Source organism: Panthera pardus, unplaced genomic scaffold (genome assembly GCF_024362965.1).
Source record: "Panthera pardus isolate Hobbes unplaced genomic scaffold, ASM2436296v1 HiC_scaffold_11, whole genome shotgun sequence".
Taxonomy (NCBI): domain Eukaryota; kingdom Metazoa; phylum Chordata; class Mammalia; order Carnivora; family Felidae; genus Panthera; species Panthera pardus.
Window position 1 is genome coordinate 78,863,331 of NW_026526666.1, and position 27,428 is coordinate 78,890,758.

Below are 27,428 nucleotides of genomic sequence, written 5' to 3' on the forward strand. Positions count from 1 at the left end.
GGCAGACTTCAACTGGCTGTGCGGTTCTCACACCAGGTATAAAACACAGTCAGTCTGGGCCTTACCATTCTTCCCTAAAGTTCTGCCAACACACCCTTCTTCCACCCAAGCCCCAACTTTAAAATTGCTATGTTATGTGATGGAGGTCTGTAGTAATAACTGACTCTGGTAACCAGCATGGAAAAATGGATTCTGGATGGCTCCACAGGCAAAATCGCCTTAAGCACATTTAAGGGGAAAAAAATGGAATGACAGGGTATATGGGGTAGGGTAATGGACAGAGGTCAAGAGGGGACCCAACACCCAGAAAGCCAGTCACTGAAGACTGCAAAGATGCTTCACCACCCCTGTGATACTGCCCCCAACACATAACTCCTTAGTGACACACACTTCTCCACTGAACACAGGTTGACGTATCAGCTATGAAACTTGGATAGCACAGGAAATACAGGAGGGGCCTGTCCTGGTTCCAGAACATCCTTAGAGAGAGGGATAAGGAGATGCCCCTTAGACCACTAAAGCCCTGAGGTTCAAGGACCACACCTCACCTGGCAAGGTCCTCATCAAAAGAGTCCATCCGGACATTGACCTGGGCCTCTCGAGTAATAGAAAAGGAAGACTTCCCTGAGGAAAAGTCTCCTTTGGCTCCTAGCTTCTCTCGGCTCTCAGAGGTCTTTCTCGGGGGAGGTGAAGAGCTTTTCTCCTGGACTGCTTTGTAAGCGGTCACTCGGAAATTCTTTTCAGGCACAAACCCCCGGTGCCCACTTTCGGTTCTCTTGGGCCCTCCCCGATCCTCCTTTTTGGATCTCTCTGAGAAAGATTCCTCCTCCAGCTCCTCGGTTTTCCTCTGCTTTTCCTTCCCTGGAGGCGCATACACCAGGCCCTCCCATTTGCCGGACTTCTCCTCCTCCTGGTTTTTGTTTGCACCTGCTATAACTTTCGACATAAATTTGGGTTCATCATCAAACTCTGATTCCTTCCTTCCCTTCGCTTTGTCTTTATCTTGACCATCCATGTCCTCCTTATGGAAGTCAGCCATCTTCTTCTCAAAGTCATCTCGAAGCTTATACCTTTTGGGAGACTGGCTACCCCGAAAAGACTTTTCAGCATCAGTTTTGGGAGCAAATGGATCAGATTTCATTTTCGCATCACCCAAGCCCGTGTCAGAGAAGCTCCCTTTTTCTTTCATTTTCTCTTTATCAGTGTTTGTTTGTTTCTGTTCCTTATCTTTTCCGTTCTCAGTCTTCTGCTCTTCTAGGTACCTAGTTATAAAACACAAGGGAGACACAAAAGAGGCTTCTTTAAGCAACCTGATCTAAAACAGCACCATTCTTTTTTTTTTTTTTTTAATTCTCTGAACAAACATGTCTTGTAGATTCCAGTGTTACCAAAGGACTTTCTACTTGGTTACTTTCTAGTAATTTCTAAAAAGTGGCCCTTCACAGATCTATGAACTTGGATGCCATTTAAGAGAAAAATACATGGCCCGTGGAGTTGTATCTTACAAGAGCAACCAAAAAGAAAACAGCAAAGGTAATTTTTTAGGATACTAAAAAACAAAAACCTACTTACCTGTAAGTGGTCTAGGAAAAAAAAAATTAAGGTCTTATCCAACCTTCACTCAGTCACTTAAAATCTGCTTTCAGCAAAGTTAACATAGAATGTTCAACCTTGGACTGTTTTGCTTTTTATACAACTCACATTTGGAAATACAAGTCTCAAAAGAGACTTCATGTTTGCTTCAAGTCACCTAGAAGATCTAAATATGAAATATACTGCGAACACAAATAAAAACAAAATACAAGTTAATTGGGGGAAGAGGGCAAAAACCATCCTACTCGTTCTTATGGAAAAGCAGAGCTCATCCTTGAGTCTCCTAATGAGACTCCCAGTCCTGGCAAGGAACCACACTTACACTTTAAAGCAGACTCACTGAAGGCTGGAAAGTACAGAGGCTGAACATCTCATTTGTACCATTAACGAAGCAAGTCTAATCAAGTTATAGTTGAGTTAATATGGCAAAGAAGAATCAAAGGACAGCAGGGGCACCAAAGAATATGCTAATGAGACAGAGAGAGAGAGAAAAGGAGGGGGGAACCACCTGCCCGGTTAAGTACCTCTTGACAACCTGGTCCCAATGCAACTTCCCTGTTCCTTCTGCCATCCCAATCCATCCAACCACACACAAAGGTTCAGGTTCCAACTCACCATGTCCCCCACAGCAGAAGCACAGTCACGTCTTCTAACACACGCAACCTGGTTAGCTTCTACTGGGACACACACCCACCTTGTGATTTTAAAACAAGGGCTTCCTGGACTAAGCCTCAGGCTTTCCCATTTTGCCCAGTCTCCTCAACTGGAGGGTGTGAGGGTACAAGGTGTAGCTCTTCATCATCATGGGCTGATGCAGATTGATCACAGTAGATGGTGGGTCCTACAGGGTCTAACATCTCCAATGGCCCGCTCATTTTGGCAAAGACCATAATTTTTTGATAGCTGACCCACAAAACTCTGTTCTCTGGCTTACGTTGGTAGAATCCAAGGCAAATTTTAAATGTGAAAACATCATTGCAGAGCAGTCTAAAGAAACTTTATGCTACGACACAAATTCAGGGAGGCAGGAAAGCTAGAGTTAAGCTCAAGGTTTCCTTGGGTGATTCTTTTCAAGGTTGCTACTGCAAAGTTTAGGAAACGGGGATTGCCTTATCACCATTAATCAGAGCTCTAACCTAGATCACATTACAATTAAACTGCCAGCTGGCAAGATAAAAACACAACCAGGAGAGGAAACGAGACACTTGCCTCTTGGTATAGGCTGCTCCTCCTGGAGCAGCAGCCTCCTCCTTTTGAGACGAGCCATACGTGGAGCCAGTGGCCGGTGGACTCTTACCCACAGGGCTCTTTTTGGATGGACTCAAGGACCCAGAGCCATGATCGAATGGACCTTGGTGTGTCCCAGCCTGGTACCCAGCACCACTCTGCAGAGTTGAGCCCATCTGGGATGTGCTGGAAAGTGGAGGGCTAGGTTTTGGCACAGGGCTAGGACGGGGTGAGCGCCGCCTCACCACCACAGACTGGAGCGGGCTTTTGAGAGCAGGGCTTCGCTCCCGGGGACTCAACTCAGAAACTGCAGAGGCCCGTGACGCAGAACCAGCAGTGTATGTGGTGGCATCTGGCCACGGTTTCGAGCTGTCAGATGCTTTTGTGTCTTGAGAGGTGCCTCCAGAGAAGGTCTGCTCCTTGGCCTCATCTCCTTGGTTATCCCCAGCAGCCTGAGACGGCCGGCTATCCTTGGAAGAGGACTTTTTCTCCTTTGCAGACTTGCGCTTAGAAGATTCAACTCGGCTGTGGTTGGAGGAAGAACGAGACGATGAGGAGCGCCTCGACCTGTCAGAGGAAGACTTATCGGAGTTTCTAGAATGGCTCCTGGACCTCGGTGAAGGGGACCTTCTCTTTGGGGACCGGGATCGGGAACGGCCCCGACGAGGACTGTATGCTTGCCGGTAATTCTGCCAATTCGAGCGGTAGTTTCCATAGCCTCCTCGGTTATACTGGCCCCACGGATAAAAGCCTCTGTTGCGCCCACGGAAATAATAGGGCCTTCTATAGCCTCTGTTGTGACCTCGGAAATCCCGATTCTGATACACTCTTGGGTGATTTCTCTCTCTGTTATGAGCTGGAGAATATGATCTGGAACGAGACCTAGAACTGAAAAGGGGGAGGAGGGAAACATTTGAATTTTTGACACAAGCCCTTTTATTTAAGACATCCCTGCCAACAAAGAGGTAACGGTTTGAGATCCTGTTCTTAAATATTTTATTTTCAAAGAAAGGGCACAATTTAAATATCTGATCCCATTGCTGACCCATATGAAGTACAAATACACAGATATGAATCGTTTTAACAATTACACACTGAGATTGCTTCATTAATACTGTAGCCCTTTTTAAATAGAAATGTGTTTCTACAGTGCTTAAAAGAATAATGTTCTTAATGTAGTACACTAAACAAAATCATTTTAATATAGTATACACGTTGCTGAGAATTTCACATGGGATTCTACAGGTCCCTAACCCATTGGAAGCCAGGAAGAATGCAAGCTCAGACAAAGGTCCAGACTAAATGTAGGTCCTCACCCCTTATCGTGGTATAACACTCTACTCCTCATCCCATTCAGCCCTCTCTGTCTATGCAGGACTACTTCCTTAGATTCCACTAAAACCTTGGGTTGTAAACACACAGTCCCAACCAAAGAACACTTAAACAGGAACTTGGAGCTGCTACTGCTCAGAGCTTAAAACAATTCACTGAAATCAGGTCAGCAAAAGATACAAAAATACTGTTTTTCTTACTGGGGACCTGGGGGCACCTGGGTGGCTCAGTCCGTTTAAGAGCCCAACTTCAGCTCAGATTGTGATCTCACGGTTTGTGGGTTCAAGCCCCACATTGGGTTCTGTGCTGACAGCTCAGAGCCTGGAGCCTGTTTCAGATTCTGTGTCTCCCTCTCTCTCTGCCCCTCTCCCCACTCACACTGTCTCTCTCAAAAATAAACTTAAAAAAAAATATTTACTGGGGACCTGGAAATGGTTTCATTTCTTAGGTGGATGACTTTCTGTTGTTGAATCACACGGTCCTACCTAGGTGCCACAAGAGGGCACCATCTGACCATAAACACCCAAGTACACAGGAGGTTCAGTAAAGAAAATGACAAAACCAACCCTCTTCCGGCACCACCACCCACACGTCTTTCAAGTGAACCTAAAGCCAAGTGTTGTGTTCTTCATCCAACAATCTGGGACTCTAACTGGGCAAAGGGGCATTTCCAGAACCACAGGGATTTAACAATAACCTGATTTTGTAAAAATTACATGTTTATGAATGCTAAGTTTGTCAATGACAGAGAGCTGTTTTGATCCAAAAGCCAAAGTTATCTGTTGGTATAAAAATCTGCTGGGGTTCTTGGACACCGAATGTGCCTTGTCGATTATGATATACATCATTAACATAAAAATATCTAAAATTACTAGAAAAAAGTCTTCGCAAAAATACTTTCTTTACATACAGAATAAAAACCTTCAGTTAACAGAATTTTTCATATTTGGCCTAACCAAAAACAGATTTTATTTGCTTGTTTTATAAATAACTCCATTTAGCAAATATGACAGATCTTAACTAAACAAATGGTGTTTTTGAAAAGAAATTTATATTAATCTATAGAAGATAAAAGTGGGATCCGTCTTCCCACGGTGTTCTTTATCCACCCCAAGAACAATTGTGACTGGCAAAAACGTATCTTATGGCTGGTTGTTAACAGTTACTACTTAAGTACAATGAAAAAAAACTTACCTTCCATACTTTTCATTCGAAAACAGTAACAATATAAGAAAAGAAGGAAGAGGCAGATGCAGGCTATGAAAGTGTGTATGACCCGATTAAATGGCTATACTTGAGGGAGGTGATGCACCACCAGCACTAAGGAGGGTTTAATTCATGTCCCATCCTCAGAGGCTACTGCTGCTTCTGTCACCAACTACTAGTGCGGGCCCTGTGGCATACTGCATCCAAACCCCGCAGTCATTGCACAGATGCAAGAACATGAGTCTCTGCAGATTGCAAATGAAGTTATTTACAAGAAGTCACTTAAAAGGATACAGTCTGTGAAATACAAGGAAACAATCAATTTTCTCCAATTCTGTAGAACTCAGCAGTTAAGTTAATTTAAAGGCATGGTTTCTCAAACTCTCTGGATAGTATACTTTCCTTGTAGGAGAGGGGGAAAAAAAAGGAAAAAAAATCATGGAACAGATAAGCCAGAAATAAAAAGTGAACATCCAGTGGCAAATTTATCTGTTTCTAAAAAACAGAGATGTCAGACTAGAATCGAGTATAAAAACATGTTTTCCAGTGGAGAAATTCCTCCAAAATAACAATCTTCTCGGTATAAGATAGCACATAAAGTGGCTCTAGGCCTACCCCAGCACATACTGCCCGAGATATTTTTCCCTCATTTGCCAAGTCAGTGACCATGCCAAATAATCTGTAGAATACGAAGACATCTGTCCAGACAGATTTGCCCGGAATCCCAGCTACCACAAATACTTCAGAGCTGGTTAGCATTTTTCAATTTGGTTTGTGTGCGTTCAATTTTGTCATTCAGTTTTGGTTGTAGAGCCCTTGTTTTTAAGGCAATTACTTAATTTCCATCCACTAGATTAAGTTTTAAAGTGTTACTCTCTTCAGAACAAACCGAGCTAAAGTGAAGTTGAAATGGCACTAATCAAAAGACTCTGGGGGCAAAGCAGGAGTAGGTTACTAAGAGTCTCTGCTCAGTCCCATGCCTTGACAGCAACTTCCTAAGGTAGATATAAACATATTTTGGTGGGTTTCCCTCTTCTTTTTTTCGGGGCTGGTGAAAGGTAGAAGTTTATTTATATTGACTCTGACACAATTAAGCAACAGTCTCTAGCCTAGGGCTTGAACAAAGTTTGACCTAAAAATGCATGCCCAAAAAACACGGAAGAGAGGGTGAGAGACTAGGACTCATTATCACAAAGTGTTAATATTATCTTTAAAAAAAAAAAAAAAAAAAAAAATCTAGTGTTTCTTGTTTGAGGAAGAGACTCTGTATATTCTAACTTATAGCAGAATCATTAATAGCGGTACCTGGATGGCTCAGTCGGTTAAGTCTCCAACTTCAGCTTGGGTCATGACCTCACAGTTTGTGAGTTCGAGTCCTGTATCTGGCTCTGTACTGACAGCTCAGAGCCTGGAGCCTGCATCAGATTCTCTGTCTCCCTCTCTCTCTGCCCCTACCCCACTAGCGCACTCTCTCTCTCTCAAAAATAAATAAGCACTAAAAAAATATATTTTTTTAAAAGAATCATTAATATTTATGCACACCAACTTTTTATTCACCCTCTGGTCTGAAATTAATTTTTTCAGGCAGGCCTCTCACAGATTCCATTTAAGATGTTGGGAGGAAAAAAAGAATCCCACCAATTCCTTAAGACATTTTAGAAGTGCTTCACAGGACTACAGAAGTAAAGAACACAACTTAATAACTACTTTTCCTGAGGTTTATTTTAAATTTTGTAATCAATTCATTTAACAAAAGAATTCTAGAAACTTATGTGAAATAAGGAGTGCAGGGCAGGGGGAGGGGGTCCAAGTGGTGAAGCTGAGAAACTACTTCCTTGCCTGGTGCGATTCTGATAACAAGAACGAAGCTGTGCAAATATCCCCCTTTGGTATTTAAATACATCGATGTTCATGGACAGAAACTTGTATCTACAAAAAAGTTCTTGTCTGTTCACAAGAGAAAATTACAAGTTGTAAAGAATGAAAAACCCAACTCACAATACATGAAAAGAGGAAAGGAGATGGAGGTTTTTCTAAGACATAACTGAAACCGGGAGACCCAGTGAAAGATGTGAAACCTGGCAGAATTAAAGAATACTGGCAATAAATTCAAAAGAATTATTTGTACACTTAGGCACAGAGATATCTACCAGAGTGATTTTTAGATAGTTTTGTTGTGTTTTACTAAATAGACACAGCTTGTTAGTGACTGGCACATCAGATGTACACAAATGACTCCTGTTAAGTTTTTGTGGTTTAATTACATTATTGAATTAACGAGGCTTCTTGCCTCGCCAAGTTACTCATAGTATTAATCCCCTTAGCTATCTTTTCTTTGGTGATGATGCATACAATCTTTTGTCCAAAGCCTGCAAAAATACCTCAGGAAGAAATCAATCACGTGTAGAGATTTGAAGCAAGCAGCTCAAATAAAACAAAATGCTCTTTCTTCCAAAGTAGATGAGAAACAGTACATGCTGGCAGAGGAGAAAAGGAATTAGGCAAACAGTATGGCAATCAAAGGTGATTTGGATTTGCAGCGTTTGAACAAACCTGTAATATCTGACAGCCCAACCCTCTACTTGAAGCCAACCCCCCACTCCATTTGACACTCACAGAGTCTAGCAAAACATCTTCAGAGACCCTCACTGACCGATATAATGGTTATCCCGATTTACGATCACATCCCCTTACCTCAGCCTGCGCTTCCTTGAACGAGAAACAGATCGACTTCTGGACCGAGACTTCGAAAATGAACGAGAACGAGATCTTGATGCAGATCTTGAGCGAGAAGAGCGAGATCCAGACTTGGATTTGTTTGTTTTTGACATCTCTGAAGAGAGGGTCACTTTTTAATTACACCTAAAGTAGAAAACAGATGCAAACAAATGAGGGAATACCTTTGCAAACTTGAACTTCTCTGGACACTTAGAAACAATTGTTTTTTTTAAACAAATGAAATGACTGATTAAAAACACTGCCCGTTTATCAAGAGGAATTTCTACGGTGTTCACACTTCATTTAAAAAGATTTTTTTAGGGCCAGGTGGATGGCACAGTCGGTTAAGCAACTGACTCTTGATTTCAGCTCAGGTCTTCACTCTCAGGGTCACGAGTTCAAGCCCCATGTTGGGCTCTGCCCTGGGCATGAAGCCTACTTAAAAAATAAATAAAATTTGGGGGGGAGGGGTGCCTGGCTGGCTCAGTTGATGGAGCGTGCAACTCTTGATCTCAGGGTTGTGAGACTGGGCCCCATGCTGGACATGGAGCTTACTTTAAAAACAATTTTTTTTGGGGGCGCCTGGGTGGCGCAGTCGGTTAAGCGTCCGACTTCAGCCAGGTCACGATCTCGCGGTCCGTGAGTTCGAGCCCCGCGTCAGGCTCTGGGCTGATGGCTCGGAGCCTGGAGCCTGTTTCCGATTCTGTGTCTCCCTCTCTCTCTGCCCCTCCCCCGTTCATGCTCTGTCTCTCTCTGTCCCCAAAATAAATTAAAAACGTTGAAAAAAAATTAAAAAAAAAAAAAAAAACAAAGTGTCCCTGGGAGCCCAGGTTACTGCGACTCCTGTCACGTGCTCCTCTCCCCGCCCCCGCCCCCCCCACCTAAAAAAAAACAAAAAAAAACAAAAAAACCACAATTTTTTTATTTTATTTTTTTTTTTTAGGGAAGGACTTCTAAGCAGCACAATCCCAAACAAACCAAGCCATAGCAGCAAATGGAAAATCTGACCTGTAGCTCTGACTTGGAAACACAATAAACCACTTAACAAAGTGAGAGGAGCTACCAATGATTTGGTACACATAGTCTTTTTTTTCAGTAAGCAGACAAGTTTTTCAGACTAAGTCAGCTGTTAAAAGTATTGAGAAGACCTGGGACAGGTTTCCCAATTCTTTTTTTTTTTAATTTTTAATGTTCATTTTTGAGGGAAAGAAAGAGGGAGAGGGAGGGGCAGACAGATAGCAAGAGACACAGAATGTGAAGCAGGCCCAGGTTCTGAGCTGTCAGTACAGCAGAGCCCGATGCAGGGCTTGAATTCATGAGCTGTGAGATCATGACCTGAGCCGAAGTCAGACCCTTAACCAACAGCCACCCAGGAACCCCCTGGGTTTCCCAATTCTAAGAAAAGAAACTCTATGCAATGATGTCTTGTTACTGAGTGTATGGCAACAGCTGACCATTTCTCTACTCCCTAGGCCTTAAAGCCACGGGGCAAATCCTTAATATTTCATTCCAAGAAAAAGGCTTAAAAAGTGTGCAAGAACAACACAAAATGGTGTTGGGAAAACTGAACAGCTACATGCAAACAAATGAAATTGAATGACTTTCTTGTACCATACACAAAAACAAACTCAAAATGGATAAAGGACCTAATAAATGTGAGACTTGAAACCATAAAAATCCTGGAAGAGAGCACAGGCAGTAATTTCTCTGACGTTGGCTATAGCAACATTTTCCGATATAGGTCTCATGAGGCAGGGGAAACAAAAGTAAAAATAAACCATTGGGACTACGTCAAAATAAAAAGCTTCTGCACAATGGGGTGCCTGGGTGGCTCAGTCGGTTGAGTGTCTAACTCTTAATTTTGGCTCAGGTCATGATCTCAGGCTTGCGGGATCAAGCCCCATGTCAGGCTCTGTGCTGGGCTTGGAGCCTGGTTGGGAGCCTCTCTCTCCCTCTTCCCCTCTCCCCTGCTCCACACTCTCTCTCTCTAAATTAAAAATAAAAATAAATGTGTTTTAAATAAAGCTTCTGCACAGTGGGGGAAACAATCAGTAAAACAAAAAGACAACCTACTGAACAGAAGAAGATATACACAAATGATACATATGATAAGGGATTAGTACCCAAAATATATAAACAACTCATACAACTCAATACCAAAAACAACAAATAATCCAATTAAAAAATGGGCAGAAGACACAGACATTTCTCTTCAAAGAGGACATACATAAACAGCCAAGAGACACATAAAAAGATGCTTGACATTACTCATCATCAGGGAAATGCAAATCAAAACCACAATGAGGTTATCACCTCATGCCTATCAGAATGGCTAAAATCAAAAACACAAGAAACAACAAATGTTGGTGAGGATGTGGAGAAAAAGGAACCCCTGTGCGCTACTGGTGGAGATGCAAACTGGTGTGGCCACTGTGGAAAACAGTTAAAACTTAGAAACAGAACTACCTTATGATCCAGTAATTCTATTATTGGGTATTTACCCAAAGAATATGGAAACACTAATTCGAAAAGACAGATGCATCCCTATATTTATTGCAGCACTATTTACAATAGCCAAAATACGGAAGCAGCTCAAGTGTCCATTAACAGGTGAAAATATAAAGAAGTTGTGGTGGAATGGAATATTACTCAGCCATAAAAATGAGTGAATTCTTGCCATTTGCAACAACATGGATGGATCTAGTGGGTATAATGCTACATGAAGTCAGAGAAAGACAACTACCATATGACTTCACTCCTATGTGGAATTTAAGAAACTAAACAAATAGGGGTGCCTGGGTGGCTCAGTTGGTTAAGAGTCTGATTTTAGCTCAGGTCATGATGATCTCACGGTTCTTGTTTTCCAGCCCTCTGCTGTCAGCGCAGAGCCTGCTTTGGATCCTCGGTCTCCCCATTTCTCTGTCCCTCCCCCTGCTTGTGCGTGCTGTCTCAAAAATAAACTTTGAAAAACAAATTTAATTTAATTTAAAAAAAGAGAAAGAGGAAAAAAGACATAAACAAAAAAACAGACTCTTAAGCATAGAGAACTGATGATTACCCAAGTGAAGGCTGGAGAGAGGGGGAATGGGTAAAACAGGTGACAGGAAGAGCACTGAGTAATGTACAGAACTGTTAGATCACTATATTGTATACCTGAAACTAATGTAACACTGTATGTTAATTATACTTGAATTAAAAAAAAAAAATGCAGGAGTATTCTCAAATACTCTAATACCATGGTACTACATCCTGTAAAATAGAGGATATTAATCCTAAATATAAATATAAATATAATCCATAAAACACAGTCCTGAGGTAATTTATAAAGTGAAGAACTGTCACTTTCTTTTAGCTCTTCTTTAGCATCAAGAGGCAACCTTTTTTGGGGGTCATTTGCCCATGAAAAAACAAAACTGTCTTTTTCCTTGTTTTTCCTCCCCCGCAGGAATGAATGAATGAATGGAGAGCCTCAGAATTGCGCCGACAAGCCCGCTACGTTTGGTCAGCAAGGCACACTCGCACTCTATCAAGCCGTCTCACTTATTCTCCTTTATACCCTATGACTACAACTGTGGCGACTTCCAAGGAGCAAAAAGTTGAAGGGCTATAGCTTGTGTGTATCAGGAAGAACAAGGGATCGGCCAAAAACCACAAAGCTGGTTAATAGCCAAACCAGGCCAAAATTCTAGGGCTTATTCTATCACACCTCACTGCTTCACAGTTTTGCTGTAGATTCTTTTATGATGCTGACCCTGGCTTGTAAAGGGAAAATGATAATCAACAAACATTTCACCCTCCCCTACCTCTCAGATTTTGTTATTCAGATCTTAGCTCAAAAGCCATCTCCTCAGGTGGCTCAATCTGTTAAAGGGCGGACTCTTGATTCCGGTTCAGGTCGTGATCTCATAATTAGTGAATTCAAGTTCAAGTTCGCCCCAGTCTCTAATTATTACACCCCAGTTTTAGATACAAATTTTAAGAGTTTGTAGAAAGGCAAGCAAGTCCAGGAGGCTGCTATCGCACTAGATCATAGGGGAAATAACTATACCCATAGGAAAGAGACCTGATTTGGAGGACGGAAAACCACTCGGAAGCCAGAGACAAAAACGATAGTAAGATATTGCTAAATGAGGGAACCAAAGACCTAGAGTCTAGGCCCTGCCAAAGGGACTGAACTGTTGTGTGCTCCAGCAAGGTCAAAGAGATTTCCATTTGAAGCCGATTTTTGGCAGAAGTGTCACTGTACAAAGCCAGGGTAGAGGACTAAGTAGCTATTCAGGGATGAAGAGGTGGAGGTGTAACTGAGCAACTTAAAGGAACTGAATACGGAAAATGCATTTTGTTTTTCTGGTTGGCCTTCAGCAAATTTTAGGTATAGTCTTGCTGAATGGCTTTTTTTCTGTCACAAATTTAGGGCTATTTCTGCCTCGTGATATCTCTGCCCAATCTTCAATTTTAGCTGAAGTCAAAATGAAAAATCCTTTTAGATCACTGGTATTGTCCACAACAGGTGGACAATAAAAAAAAGAAAAAAGAAAAAAAAGGATCAGCAAGCTAGTGTTGAAATACTCATTTCACCCCCAGAAATTGGAAAATTACAAAGCTTATTTTCATTAAGAGGAAGAAAAACTTGTCATCTAAATGCAGATAAAGCCAAACCTAACATTTCTAAATATAAACTTACTAGAATTGACAAGTATGCTTAAGAGTCACAATACTGTGATACCACCCTTACTCCTACTCCTGGAACTTTTTAAACGTGAATTGAAACTGATTTTAAAAACATCATTATACTCTGAGAAAGAAGTGGAGTGACTCTGGATAAAATGAAACCACAGCTGGAGATAAAGCAATGAATCACTTAACTCATTTGAGAGGATGCTAAATAGAGGATAAACAGTTAAATTAAAATTAAAGCAGAACTGATTCTGGCCTTCATGGATCTCAAAGTCTAGAGGTGCTAAAAGACAGCAAATAAGGAAGCAAGCAAAGACGTAATTACAAATTCTGGTAGTTACTAAAAGACAAAGACCACATAATGTTAGTAAGCTTATGCAGAGTAGTACTGACTTATTTTATTTAGATAAGATGATGAAGATAAGATGGTGAAAAGCTAGCATTTAAGTGGTCACCTGAAGAATAACAAACAGCAAACTACAGGAAGAAAAAGGGAAAGGAAATGTCCAAAAGACATGAAGTTTTTTCTCTGGATATCCATAAATACATATAGAAATAAATCCCTTTTAGTATAAGGTAGGGACAAACATAAGTAAAGCCATTTGATCAGATCAGCAAAGTTCATTCGAAACAACTCTCAATTCTATTTTAAAGACTTTCAGACTTTACGTGATTACACACACCTTTTCCTGTTTCTACCATTTCTTCCTTGTTCATGTTCTACAAATATATTGGGAAATGGGACAAACATCACCTTGGAAATCAATCTGGCACCTTTTTACATGTTACAAATTCCTAGCATTTGATTTCTGTTCAAACTAAAATTTCCCCAAAGGGAAGTTCTGCTTCTTCAACAAACCCCACTCTTCCTGAAGAGGCTTGTTTCATTTCAAATACTATAGAAGAGTCTAGTCCTTACAGAAGAACTATGGCTTAATATGGCAGCTCAAGGCTATGAAATGTGCCTCAGGCAAAAACATACCCCCTCAAACACAATCTGGGTAAAAACTTCTTCTCACAATGAAGGTAAGGGAGTGCTGTTCCTCCACCAGCATTATAGAAGAATCCACCAATGGAACAAGTAGCAATCAATACTTACTATCCACTATGTGCCTGGCATGTTAAGGATGCGGAAGCACAGGACCTGGCTCTAAACTCCTATAGTTAAGGGCCTGGTAAGACCCCAAATATCCTCAACTTTCCAATAGTCTTTAGACGATGTGGTACCAGTTTGTCTTCCTTCATTGGAAACTCAGAACTTAAAGGAATTCTCCAAATGTGGCCTACTACAGAACTCTTTAGATACTATTAATGCATCTGAAAATGTCTCTTTCTGGAAAGCCATACCAAGCACATGTAGATTTGGAGCACGTCCCAATATCTTCTCTCACACACCCTTCTGCAGCTGCAAGATGTCTTCCTCCTCCATCTTGTATGTTTATCCGACTACTGTTCTCTTTTTTCCTACCTTTTCTTTAAAACCCAAGAGAAGAATTTCAAACAGCCTTTTTGAAATTATTTCAGATACAATTCAGTCACTTGGAGCAAGGGTTCACTTTCAAACTGTTCCCGCAGAGCCACTTGAGAGCACAGTCCCCCAAGCCTTCCCCACCCAAACCACTCCCTCCTCTAATTACCAAGCAGATAAACAGGCCTTGGGAGAACAGATGCATTGTACTTAAAATGAAGGCATTAAGATATATAATTATATGACTTTTATATCATTAAAAACATATCTTATTATTCAACTCAAAGAAGAAGTAACATTGGCAGACAAAGCCAAAACTTCTCTAAATCAAAAACTCTCAAAGGATGAATTAAATTATTCCTTTTCCCTTCTCACCTCAGATTAAGTTTCTTCTCAGTGTCCCTAAGTGATTATGCCAGCATTACCTTGGCCAAGTTGTAGGCATCTGCTGAATTCACCAGAATAAACATTATGGGAGTATTTACCCCATGGCTGGAACCCTGCAGGTAGCCTACTGAAAGGAGGCAGGAGATTGGGTTCCTAAAACTAAGTAGTGCCAGATAGAACCTCAACAGGCCACACGGGGTTCCAACCTTTGCATGCCAAACAACCAAGCTACACATAAACCAAACAACTATCCTTCACTCCATAAATAATTCGGTTCGTATTTTAAAAGGTCTTCTCAGACTTTATTTTTAAAGAAAGAGCATTTAGGGGCGCCTGGGTGGCTCAGCAGGTTGAGCATCCAACTTCAGCTTAGGTCATGATCTTGCGTTTGTGAGTTCAGGCCCCGTGTCGGGCTCTGTGCTGACAGCTCAGAGCCTGGAGGCTGCTTCCGATTCTGTGTCTCCCTCTTTCTGCTCCTCCCCCTACTCACACTCTGTCTCCGCCTCTCAAAAAATAAAAACATTAAAAAAAAAAAAAGTTTAAAGAAAGGATTTTATTAGTCAAGCAAATAAAAACTAAAGGCAAACATACAATAACCTAGAAACAGAATGGTAACATGAAGCAGACCCAAATCCTCCCTAATATGTGAAATCAATTCAAACCTAAGTCCTTTAAAGCTTTCTAAACCCATGGAAAGATAGGGAAACGGGAGCTGGGCAAGAGACAAATACCTATGACGAACAGTCTGATCTCTGGATAGCTGCACCTGAACTATTCTGAATGGCTCCACTGCTCTAATCTAATGTCTGTAGAGGGCTTTGCTGGGCAGACTATATTCTTTTTTTCTTTTCTCATTCCCATATCACATTTACCATCTCACAGGACATTCGATTTCTTCAAGAGATCTCACATACCTTGAGCATATTCACAACATTTCGCATGGTACTAACTCTCATTTCAATATACACATTACAACCAATTTAAGACCAAAATCCTAGGTATTCTCCTGATAAACACCAGCCTCTTCCAGCACCAGCAGCTTCCTTGCAGCAATGAAGCATACAGAGGTGCCTTTGTCTTATCTTCCTAAGTTACTCAGATGTATTAACATCATGAAACTTTCATTACTAATGCTTACTCCAAGGACCCATGACAGAAAAGCCAAGTGTTAATTCAAGAAAGCAGCAGTGTTACAAAGGAACATTTATTTTAATGTTTAATTTGGGTTACAGGACCCAAGTAAGCTCTAAACCAAGAGAATTTCAGGAAGGATCAATAAATATCACCCTCTAAGAGGCAACTAATGGTCAAAACAATGGATAAGAACGGTCACCTATGGAAATCTTCTCCAAAACTAACCCTCCAAAAAGAAACGCAAGAATCTTAGCATAAGGCTTAGAGTTCTTTTAGGTAAGTCTCTAATTTAAAATGTAAATACCATGAGATACACTGAAATATTGAAATGCATAAACATCTATGATCTAACTTTATAAAACACACAAGTTTTAGTCACGAATAAATACTGAAAGGAGGAAACAAGCATTAAGAATTTGCATCTTCTTGAAGTTCAGAGAAAGAGAAAGCTAGAATTTAATGACCCATAACAATCATCTAAAGAAACCTAAAAGTACAGGACCATAGAGTTCAAACCTGAAAATTAGCAAATAACCCAATGGAAGTTTCTGCTTTGCTTCTGGCTAAGACAGGCTAGGGTGGGTGTTGTTTGTCCCCAGCAATGTAAAGTTTATAGGATACATACTTATGATGACAATGGGGAAAAGGATTTTAAATTGGGACTATCCTGAAGAGTTAGGATACATCATTTCCTCAAGTAGGGCAATTCAGCTATGATGATTTGATGGGCTTACTTGTTAAGAACATCTAGCTTCTGGGGCACCTGGGTGGCTCAGTCGGTTAAGCGTCCGACTTCGGCTCAGGTCATGATCTCACGGTCCGTGAGTTCGAGCCCCGCGTCGGGCTCTGTGCTGACAGCTCAGAGCCTGGAGCCTGTTTCAGATTCTGTGTCTCCCTCTCTCTCTGCCCCTCCCCTGTTCATACTCTGTCTCAAAAATAAATAAACGTTAAAAAAATTAAAAAAAAAAAAAAAAAAAGAACATCTAGCTTCTGGGGCACCTGGCTGACTCAAGTCATTAGAGCATACAACTCTTGATCTCAGTCACCGTTGTGAGTTCAAGCTCCACAGTGGGCATAGAGTTTACCTGGGGGTAAAATAAAGAATATCTACTTCCTCCTGCTCTATATCTAGAATGAGTTCAAGTCCTGCGTTGGGCGCAGAGCTAGCTTGCAGGGGTGGAGACACATCTAGAATCTGTACCAAGAATACATTCATCAAACATCCTTCTAAATCAGTTTGGCCTCTGAATGGACCTGCCTATCATAAAAGACTGTCCTGCGAACTGGCTTTCTTGCTAGATATGTATCTAATGGAAACGGATTCCTGGCACTTTGATTTATCAATAACAACTGCTAGGGGATGCCTGGGTGGCTCAGTCTGTTGAGTGTTTGATTCTTGATCTCAGCTCAGGTCTTGACATCAGGGGCATGAATTCAAGCCCCGCGTTAAAAAAAAAAAATTGTTTTTTTGTAATTGAGAACCTCAATAACAACTGCTAATATTTACCAAGATATGCCAGACAAGGAGCTACAAACCTTCAGCATTAGCTCATTTTATACACACAAACCTCATTAAATACTATGCTCTGTCCTGTTTCACAGACAAGAAAAAAAAGGGACTTAAGGGGTTAGATATCTCACCCTCAAAGTTCCAAAGCTAAATAGGTCCAAAATTCAAACACGAATTTTTTTTTTTAAAGTTTATTTTGAGAGAGAAAGAGCACGCAAGCAGAAGGGGGGGGAGGGGGGGGGGGGCGGGGAATATCCCAAGCAGGCTCTATGCTGACAGTGCCCCAACATGAAGTTTTTAATATGGTGACTCACCATTACCTTCAAGGTTAGCTACTCCATTTGCATATTGTACCCATCAGTCTCCTGTGAATCTGGTCAAGTTAAAGTAAGAATCTCTGGGGGAGCCTGAGTGGCTCAGTCGGTTAGGTGTCCCACTCTTGGTTTTGGCTCAGGTCATGATCTTGAGGTTCCTGAGTTCAAGCCCAGCATTGGGCTCAGCACTGATAGTGCACAGCCTGCTTGGATCCTCTCATACTCCCTCTCTCTGTGCCCCTCCCCTGCTCACTCTTGCTCACTCTCTCAAAATAAACTTGAAAAAAACTTTTTAAATCTCTGAAGCATAATGATCTCTGAAAGAACTTAATTCTTATACCAGCAAAGCTGAAATGTTTAAAGCACAAAACAGCTCTCTTCCCTCACCCCTATCTCCAGCTCTAACATTCCAAAAAAATGGAAACAGGCTCTACTTAAAACAAATCTCAGAACTTCCAGCACAAAAAGTCGTCTCTTGCCAAAGACAGCAGGAATGTTTCTGCCATCAGTGATTTTACAGAGCCTAAATCAGAGAGCTACAGCCAGGTGTAGAGAACAAAGAGCTTCATGTGACAAGAGACTGATAACAAGAAACATGAATATACCTAGGATTAAAAAATGGCCCTCACTTGGGAAGGGAAAATTAGTTTCCACTGTTTATGGATCTCTAACATAACCCAAAAAGGATGAAGAAAGTTCCTGAGGACTGAATCCACATGGGCCTGGACTGGCTGTCCTTTGCATACACCCCAAGACTGAGTCTCTGCTCTGCCAGAAGACAGCACACTTTTCCGGATCAGATGGCACTACATTTGAGGACCGTAAGGTTGCTAACCAAATTAGTTTCACGACCTGGGATACCAAAACCAGGAGGCTACAAAATGAGCTGGTCGGAGATCACGTCTGATTTGCTCTCCAGTTGTATCTTCAGCACTTCGCAAAGTCATTAGCCACAAGACTGGACACTTCACATTTCAAACTTCCCCTTCATTCTCCAAGCTCTCCACCAAAGTAGCAGTTTATCATATATAAATAATACAATCCAGGATAGAATTAAGTATATACCATAGGCTAACCACTGCTGCTCAATGGGAAGTTGAGATCACTCTTTCTTGTCCCTTCTACATCTTACTCCAAGGTACAGAAAGCCAAACTGACCTCCGTGTTAGGGAGATACTGACACTCTATTTATTAGTGCCAGGTCAGAGTAAAACTTCAATGCCACCAAGTCCAGTCAAGACAGCCATGCTTTGGGGGCGCCTGGGTGGCTCATTCAGTTAAGCATCTGACTCTTGATCTCAGCTCAGGTCATAATCTCAAGGTTCCTGGGATCATGTCCCATCCCACAATGGGCTCTGCTCTGACAGCACGGAGCCTGCTTGGGATTCTCTCTCCCCCTCCACCGCTCATGCGTGTGCTCGCTCTCTCTCAATACAATAAATAAATTAAAAAAAAAAAAAAGCCATGCTTTTAATAGTCACTAGTGCAAGAAGTAGATATTCTTGGTCAACAAGACACAAAATGACTAAGATAAAGAAAAGATAGACGGAAAACTACCAAGAAAGAAATTCACCATTCATAAAAAGTTGTGAACAAAGCAATGGTCTGACTTGTGCTTTGTATGCCTCTGGATACTTCTGGCTAGGAAAGCAGGGCTCAGGTGAAACATTACACATGTTTACTATTTTATGCTTTCCTCTGGAGATTATCCCTCTCCTGAGTGAGAGACAGAAACAGAATCAAGAGCAGCTGGGGGTATCTCTAGGGTAACACTTTGCTAAGGCTTCACACCCCACCCACATCCCTGAAGAAACTGAACTCAGGTGGGGGAGGGGCCTTTGGGGAGAATGACAATGAAGGAGGTCTCTGATCTGATTTCCATTCAGAACTGAAATTAGTATTATATTTACAGATTTAATAATCAACTCTATTAACTGGCTCTCTTAAATTATTAAGTAAGCTAATAAATATAATACTAATTTCAATTCTGAGATTCTAAAACTTATAGAGAAGAATAATCACACATGCATTAAGTACCTTCCTAAAGGTGGGAAAGGGCCTTTGGGGAGAATGGCAATTTTATTGCTTAAACAACCTAAAGAAATAATAGAAGACTTGACCTTGCCTAGATTATAAAATCAAAATTATTCTGGGGGTGTCTGGGTGGCTCAGTCAGTTAAGAATCTGACTTGGCTCAGGTCATAATCTCACAGTTTGTGTGTTGGAGCTCTGCGTCGGGCCCTGTGCTGACAGCTCAGAGCCTGGAGCCTGCTTCAGATTCCATCTCCCTCTCTCTCTGCCCATCCCACACTTGCACTGTCTCTCTCAAAAATAAACAAACATTAAAAAAAAAAAATTTAAAATATTCGGAAGTTTAGTGCTGAAATTCTTAAACTTTAAATACTGAATTCTAGGGGCGCCTGGGTGGCTCAGTCGGTTAAGCGGCCGACTTCGGCTCAGGTCATGATCTCGCGGTCCGTGAGTTCGAGCCCCGCGTCGGGCTCTGTGCTGACAGCTCAGAGCCTGGAGCCTGTTTCAGATTCTGTGTCTCCCTCTCTCTCTGACCCTCCCCCGTTCATGCTCTGTCTCTCTCTGTCTCAAAAATAAATAAACGTTTAAAAAAATAAATAAATAAATACTGAATCCTAAAAATAAATAAATAAATAAATACTGAATTCTACGGAATTTGGTAGAACTTCTTTAAAAATGTGTAATATGTGGGTGCAGATGTACATTTAAGATGTACCTACTTAAGCACATGCAGCAAACTGTTAACAGCTGTTACCTCTGCAGAGCAGGAAGGAAGATTTAAGAGGAAGGGGGCAGGAGAAGGGAGAGACATAAAATGAGGGACATAGAATGACAGCTTCTTACTTTACATATAATTCTCTTAGCTGGTCATTCTACAGATGACTTCACCCCATTATTCTAAACATAAAAGTTGTTGACATTCTGGAATTAATGGGTTGATTCTTTCATCTTTAATGTGGAATCACACACCTATCTACCTTCTTCTGAGATATTTTAAAAAATCTAAAATAGTAACTTCCATGACCCTAAATAAATAAAGCTGCACTGTAATTACTCGAAGTCCATTTGAGAAAGTCTTATCACATTGGAATTGTTTTATTCTTTTAGGACTTTAGAGAGGGTTAGGAAAGGCTTGCTTTACAGTCAACTGAGTTCTATTTCTTTAAAATGTTTTTACTATGGAAGTGTTGATTCATACTCAAAAATAGAACAGTGTAAGGAACCCAAGTGTGCCCAGCACCCAGCTTCAAAAACCATCAACTCTCTGCAGGTAGGCTCTACTTATGGTCAAAATGCTAACAAATTTGGGTGAATGTAGCCAGTCTCTGCAGCTATTTTCCTGTATCTTTTCCCTTGAAATAAAAACAGAAAACAAAAAACAAAAGAACGAAAAACGAGAGACTCCTTATATTAAAAAAATTACAAATATAAATATCAAATCATTATGTTGTACACTTGAAATTAAACTTTTTTTTTTTAATTTTCTTTTTAAAACGTTTATTTATTTTTGAGACAGAGAGAGACAGAGCATTAACAGGGGAGGGGCAGAGAGAGAGGGAGACACAGAATCTGAAACAGGCTCCAGGCTCTGAGCGGTCAGCACAGAGCCCGACGCGGGGCTCGAACCCACGAACCATGAGATCATGACCTAAGCTGAAGTCGGCCGCTTAACCGACCGAGCCACCCAGGCACCCCTGTTGTACACTTGAAATGAGTATGTCAATTATACCTCAATAAAAAAAACAAACCTGGGATGCCTGGCTGGTTCAGTCAGTACAGCATGTGACTCTTGATCTTGGGGTTGTGAATTTGAGCCCCACGTTAAGTGCGGAGACCACTTAAAAATAAAATCTTAAAAAAAAAAAAAAATCAAAACCCAGATATGCAATGAAGAGACCCAAATCGCTCACCTCTACATGCTTCTCCTTGTGTGCTCTACAAATAAGTCTAAAAGAAGAATCATTTATCAGCAAATAACAATCACTCTGATTTAAGTTCAAACACATCCAAAGCAAATTCCAAAGTGCAACCCTAAACTATCTCCTAATTCCAGGACATGAGTAGTCCAAAATACCGTTCCCATTGTGTGCTGTTTCATCAACTTGTTTTTAGAAGTGTGAATACTTCATAACAGCTGAGAAGATCACGATGAGAAAGTAGAAAATACATATTAACAAACTGTACGTTTGATTAGCAACCCCCCAAAAAAACCCAACCCAACGTTTCTAATTCTACAGAGTCCAAAATCCACTGTAAAACTGGTGACTTCACTACAACTGTTTGGTATTTAGGAAAATACAACTTTGTCATTTTTTTTTCCCCGATGTGCCTTTTTATGTCAGCCTTATTATCAACTTCCCTAAAAATAACTTTTATTAATGAAAGCATATATATTTATGCTAACAATGGACCTGTTTACAAAACAAATTCCCAACTGTCCTAACAGTAGGAGGAACCAGCTTGGCAACCTACACAGAAATCATGCAGTCTGTACCCAGAAACGAGAGGGATAAAAGCCAGCCAGCAAAGCCCACACCCTTGGAGAAACTGTATCTGGCCCCCGGTTCTTATGTCAGGGTTAACTGCAGAAACAAAAGGCCAAACTGTGTGTACTGTTTTCACTGCATAAAAAACTAACATGTCAGTTATCCATAGACACACGGACAATATGTCTAAGTGAGCATTAAGAAGTTTCTCTGAGGGTGAGCTATGAAGTAATTTAAAAGTAGAGCAATTAAGGAATGGCCAGCCTAGCATAAAACTACACATACTAGAAATACTAGGCCAGCTTTTATCCACAAGAGTTCAATTCCAAGTGCTCAAAAACTCAATCTCTGTTCTTTCTTTCCTATCCCTAGTGTTTCTTTGGATGGCAAATGAGAACTCCAAAGTATTTGTCTCTTAGAAAATCCACACCCAAGATTACACTGTATGTTAACAAACTTGAGAATAAAATTAAAAAAAAAAAAAAAATTCTTTTAAAGAAAAAAATCCATGGGGCGCCTGGGTGGCTCAGTCGGTTAAGCGGCCGACTTCAGCTCAGGTCATGATCTCGCGGTCCGTGAGTTCGAGCCCCGCGTCAGGCTCTGTGCTGACCGCTCAGAGCCTGGAGCCTGTTTCGGATTCTGTGTCTCCCTCTCTCTCTGACCCTCCCCCATTCATGCTCTGTCTCTCTCTGTCTCAAAAATAAATAAACGTTAAAAAAAAAAATTTTTTTTTTTAAATAAAGAAAAAAATCCATACCAAGCTGAATAGCAAATAAAGAAAAAAGTGACTTTTTGCTGTCACTTCACATTTGAGGGAAATAGGGAATTCCTTTCTAAAAGTTATTTCTATTTACTTTGGATGCTTTGGGCTGCCCTGACCTGTTGGAACAAAACTCATCTCCAAAAGCCACCAGATGATCTGTTACAGATTCTGTGGGTGTATCCAGCAGGGAGCCCATCCTACCTGAGAAAAAGTCTTAACTTCCCTCCTTCTAAGCCCAAGCACCAGTCAGCTAATATACAAGAGACTTGCTCTAGTCTTCTGTTGAGCTATAAACTGCTTTCTTCCTTCCCTCTCCCCACAAAATATCAAGGCCCCCAGGGGAGGGCAGAACTGATCTTTTTCACTGACACTGGTGAGCAATGAAAGGCTGGAAAAAAAAATAAATAACTGGCACCAAGCAAGTGCACAAGCACCTTAAATGAGGGAAATTTACCAAAACCAAATTAATGCTAATAAACCCAGAAACCCTTACATGGGGCAAGTATTTTTACCTCTCTGTGACTGTTTTTTCAATAAAATGATGATTTGGAACAGTTTCCTACTGTCAAAAAGCTTGAAAATCCACACAAACTTAGGAGGACATCCCTCATCCTTACTTCAGGTATATCTTACAACTGGAATTAGGGGCCCCTTGGTGGCTCAGCCAGTTAAGCTTCCAACTCTTGATTTCAGCGTAGGTAATGATCTCAGGGTCATGAGATCAAGCCCTGCATAAGGCTCTGTGCTAAGAGCACAGAGCTTGCTTGGGATTCTCTCTCTGCCCCTCCCCCACTGTCTCTCCTTCAAAATTAAGTAAATAAACTAAAAACAAACAAACCTGGAATTAAATGGAATAGCTTAAACTTTCAGCTTTTAAAAAAGAATCTCATCCGGGTGCCTGGGTGGCTCAGTTGGTTAAGCATCCGACTTCAGCTCAGGTCACGATATCAAGACTTGTTGAGTTCAAGCCCCACACTGGGCTCTGTGCTGACAGCTCAGAGCCTGGAGCCTGGTTTGGATTCTGTGTCTCCCTCTTTCTCTCTACCCCTCCCCTGCTCATGCTCTCTCTCTTCTCAAAAATAAATAAAAACATTAAAAAAAAAAAAAAAATCTCATCCTTCCATCCCCTATCAACTCTGAGATTTACTGTAGAAGAAATCATTTAAGATTCACATCATATTCTACTCCTTTATAAAAACTAGCCAATCTGCCTGAAACCCCTTACTTTTTTTTTTTTTTTAATGTTTTTATTTATTTTTGAGAGGCAGAGCATGAGTAGAGGAGGAGCAGAGAGAGACAGACCAAGACACAGAATCCAAAGCAGGCTCCAGGCTCTGAGCTGTCAGCACAGAGCCCAACACAAGGCTTGAACCCACACTCCGTGAGATCACAACCTGAGCCGAAGTCAGACGCTTAGCCAACTGAGCCACCCAGGCACCCCTGAAACCACTTACCTTCTAACTGTACTTAAAAACTTATCACTTGCATCGGGGAGAAGCCACCTATACCAAATTCAGGCAGCACCAACCTCACTCGGTAAAGATGAGCTCCCAGAACGAGTCTGGGCTCTGCTACAGAATCCTGTCAGGGTGAGGGACACTGCTGCTAGCTTCGTCCCCTCACAGAGCCAGCAAGAGGTCACATTTCCTTTTTCTTCTTCAGTGACTGAATTCATTTCTTGTCTCAATGACATGGCAAGCTCCACCCCTTCCATCTTTCACTTTTTAAAGGAACAGGACCATATTACTTCTGAATAACTTGGAAAGGTAGGAAAAATTCAATGATATGTATTTTTCCCTATTGCACAGAATACAGCAGGCAAAGAGGCACTAATTATTTCAAACCTGATTTCCATACAGGAATGAGAGTTTCATAAAGCTTGCTTGCTTGCCTGCTAGGACATTGGAGAAAATATTAATTTAAGACCACAGTGATAAATCTTTGCTAGGAAACACCTCTATTCACTCTTTTAATCAAACCGCTATTTCTCCTTTAATCAGAAATTAAAACATATGAAAGTCTTAACTAGTGGGATATTCATTCACAGAAGGCAACATAATCAGTGCCTGAAAATTCTGAAAAATGCACACAAATAATGAACTTAGGTCCCTAGTAAAATAAAATGCCTATAAGAAATTTTACACACCAATTAGTTTTAAGTATATATAAGGCATATATATGTACACATATATATGCTTATATAAGCATATATGCTTATAAAGCATAAGTATGCCTCTTAAAGGTATTCTGAAGGAATAACAAGTGTGTAAGTGATAACTTTATTTGCCAGCATCCTGTGTGGTAAGTACAGCATACGGTTTATCTAATAATGTCATAGCAAAAGGAAGTGACGTGAATAAGAGGCATTCTGGGGAACTTTAAGAAAGTAATAATCTCTATAGATTTCAGTTTATTCTTTTGTGAAACGTGGATAATACTAGACATACAACTTCTAAGGCTTCAGGATAAGTAGCAGGTTGGGCTTTACAAACAAAATAGGACACTGCATTGAGATGCTTAACAGAAAGGTAAATACACCATTATTTCAGAATTTAAAACTTAGTCTTGCTTCCTCATTAAAGCAAGATTCACAATCTCTATACACAGGCATACAACGGGAGATACTGCAGGTTTGGTTCCAGACCACAGTAATAAAGTGAGTCAAGTGTTTTGCTTTAAAATTTATGTCTACACTATACTGTAGTCTATTAAATGTGCAATAGCATTGTGTCTAAAAAAATGTACACACTGTAATTAAAAAATACTTTACTGCTAAAAAATGCTAACCATCATCTGAATTTACAGTAAGTTGTAATCCCTAATCATAGATCACCATAACAAATATAATAAAAAACATCTGGAATACTGCAAGAATCACCAAAATGAGACACAGACATGAAGTGAGCAAGAACTGTTGGAGACATGTGCCAACAGACTAGCTTGATGCAGAATTGCCACAAGCATTCAATTTGTAAAAACAAAAAGAAAACAAAACACAAAGTGTCTACCAAGTGCAATAAAGTGAAGAACAGTAAAAGGTAGGTATGCCTACAGTTACTTTGGTTAAGACTGGTATGTGTATATTCCCCAAAAATACCACTGTCCAGCAAGAACCAGGAGCACTCTGTTCACTCTATGAGAATTTATTGAATGCTAATTCTTATGTTATACATTACGCAAGATGCAGCAAGCAAGAGAGAGAAGTTCCCTGTCGTGCTGTAATTATACATAGAAAAGTATTTTGCGGGGCACCTGGGTGTCAGTAGGTTAAGCGTCCAACTCTTGATTTCAGCTCAGGTGATGATCCCAAGGTCGTGGGATCAAGCACTGCATTGGGCTCTGCGCGGAGCATGGAACCTACTCAGGATTCTCTTTCTCCCTCATCCTTTGCCCCTCTCCCTTGCTCACGCTCTCTCTCCCTCTAAAATAAAAAATAGTAGCAAATTAAATAAAAACCACAGTAGCTTTAAAAAAAAGTAGGGGTGCCTGGGTGGCTTAGTAGGTTAAGTGTCCGACTTCAGCTCAGCTCATGATCTCACAGGTCATGAGTTTGAGCCTCGCATCAGGCTCTCTGTCAGTGCAGAACCCACCTTGGATCCTCCGTCCTCCTCTCTCTCTGCCCCTCCCCCGCTCATGCTTAGAGTGTCTCTCTCTCAAAAATAAGTAAACATTTTTTAAGAAAGTATTTTTCACTATCTCTTCAGATTCACAATGTGACTTTGGGAGTTTTCTTTTGCAGGCACCAGTGTAAAGTCAGAAATGATGTCACTAGCTGTGCTATCTTTTGCCAGTCACATCTTCTCTTTGAACTGAAGTTTTCTCAGTTGTTAGAAACAGGGGTAACACTTTAATTCATAATAATGTATCATTATTGGTTCATTAATTGTGCTAAATGTACCATACCGGTGTAAGGTGTTAATGAGGGGAAATTGGGGGGTGCCTGGGTGGCTCAGTCGGTTGAGCGCCCCGACTTCAGCTTGGGTCACAATCTCACAGTTCATGAGTTTGAACCCCACATCGGGCTCTGTGCTAACAGCTCGGAGCCTGGAGCCTGCTTCGGATTCTGTCCCCCTTGCTCTCTGCCCCTCCCCCGCTTGCTTGTGCACATGCATGCATACACTCTCTCTCAAAAATAAACACTGAGGGGCGCCTGGGTGGCTCAGTCGGTTAAGCGGCCGACTTCGGCTCAGGTCATGATCTCGCGGTCCGTGAGTTCGAGCCCCGCGTCGGGCTCTGTGCTGACCGCTCGGAGCCTGGAGCCTGTTTCAGATTCTGTGTCTCCCTCTCTCTGACCCTCCCCTGTTCATGCTCTGTCTCCCCCTGTCTCAAAAATAAATAAAACGTTAAAAAAAAAAAATTAAAAAAAAAAATTAAAATAAACACTGAAAAGAAAATTAAAAAAAAAAAATAAGGGGGGAACTGGGTAAGGGGAATATAGGAACTATTATGGGTTGAATTGTTTACCCTCACCCCCAGAATTTATATGTTGAAGTCCTAACCCCAAGTACCTCGGAATGGGACCTCATTTGGAGATAGGACCTTCATTGAGGTATAGGACTGGTGTCCTTACAAAAAGAGGAAA

At 41.1% G+C, this 27,428-nt stretch overlaps 1 protein-coding gene across 1 annotated transcript in view; it reads right to left on the reverse strand.

Annotated features, from left to right (window-relative positions):
• THRAP3 (thyroid hormone receptor associated protein 3) overlaps positions 1-27,428 on the reverse strand; it is a 74,997-nt gene that overhangs the window by 12,008 nt on the left and 35,561 nt on the right. Inside the window, exons 3-5 of the mRNA XM_019430146.2 lie at positions 8,053-8,220; positions 2,803-3,708; positions 549-1,262 (exon numbers count right to left, since the gene is read on the reverse strand). Coding sequence (XP_019285691.2) covers positions 549-1,262; positions 2,803-3,708; positions 8,053-8,189 — 1,757 coding nt within the window. The 5' untranslated portion in view covers positions 8,190-8,220. The remainder of the gene's footprint in view (positions 1-548; positions 1,263-2,802; positions 3,709-8,052; positions 8,221-27,428) is intronic.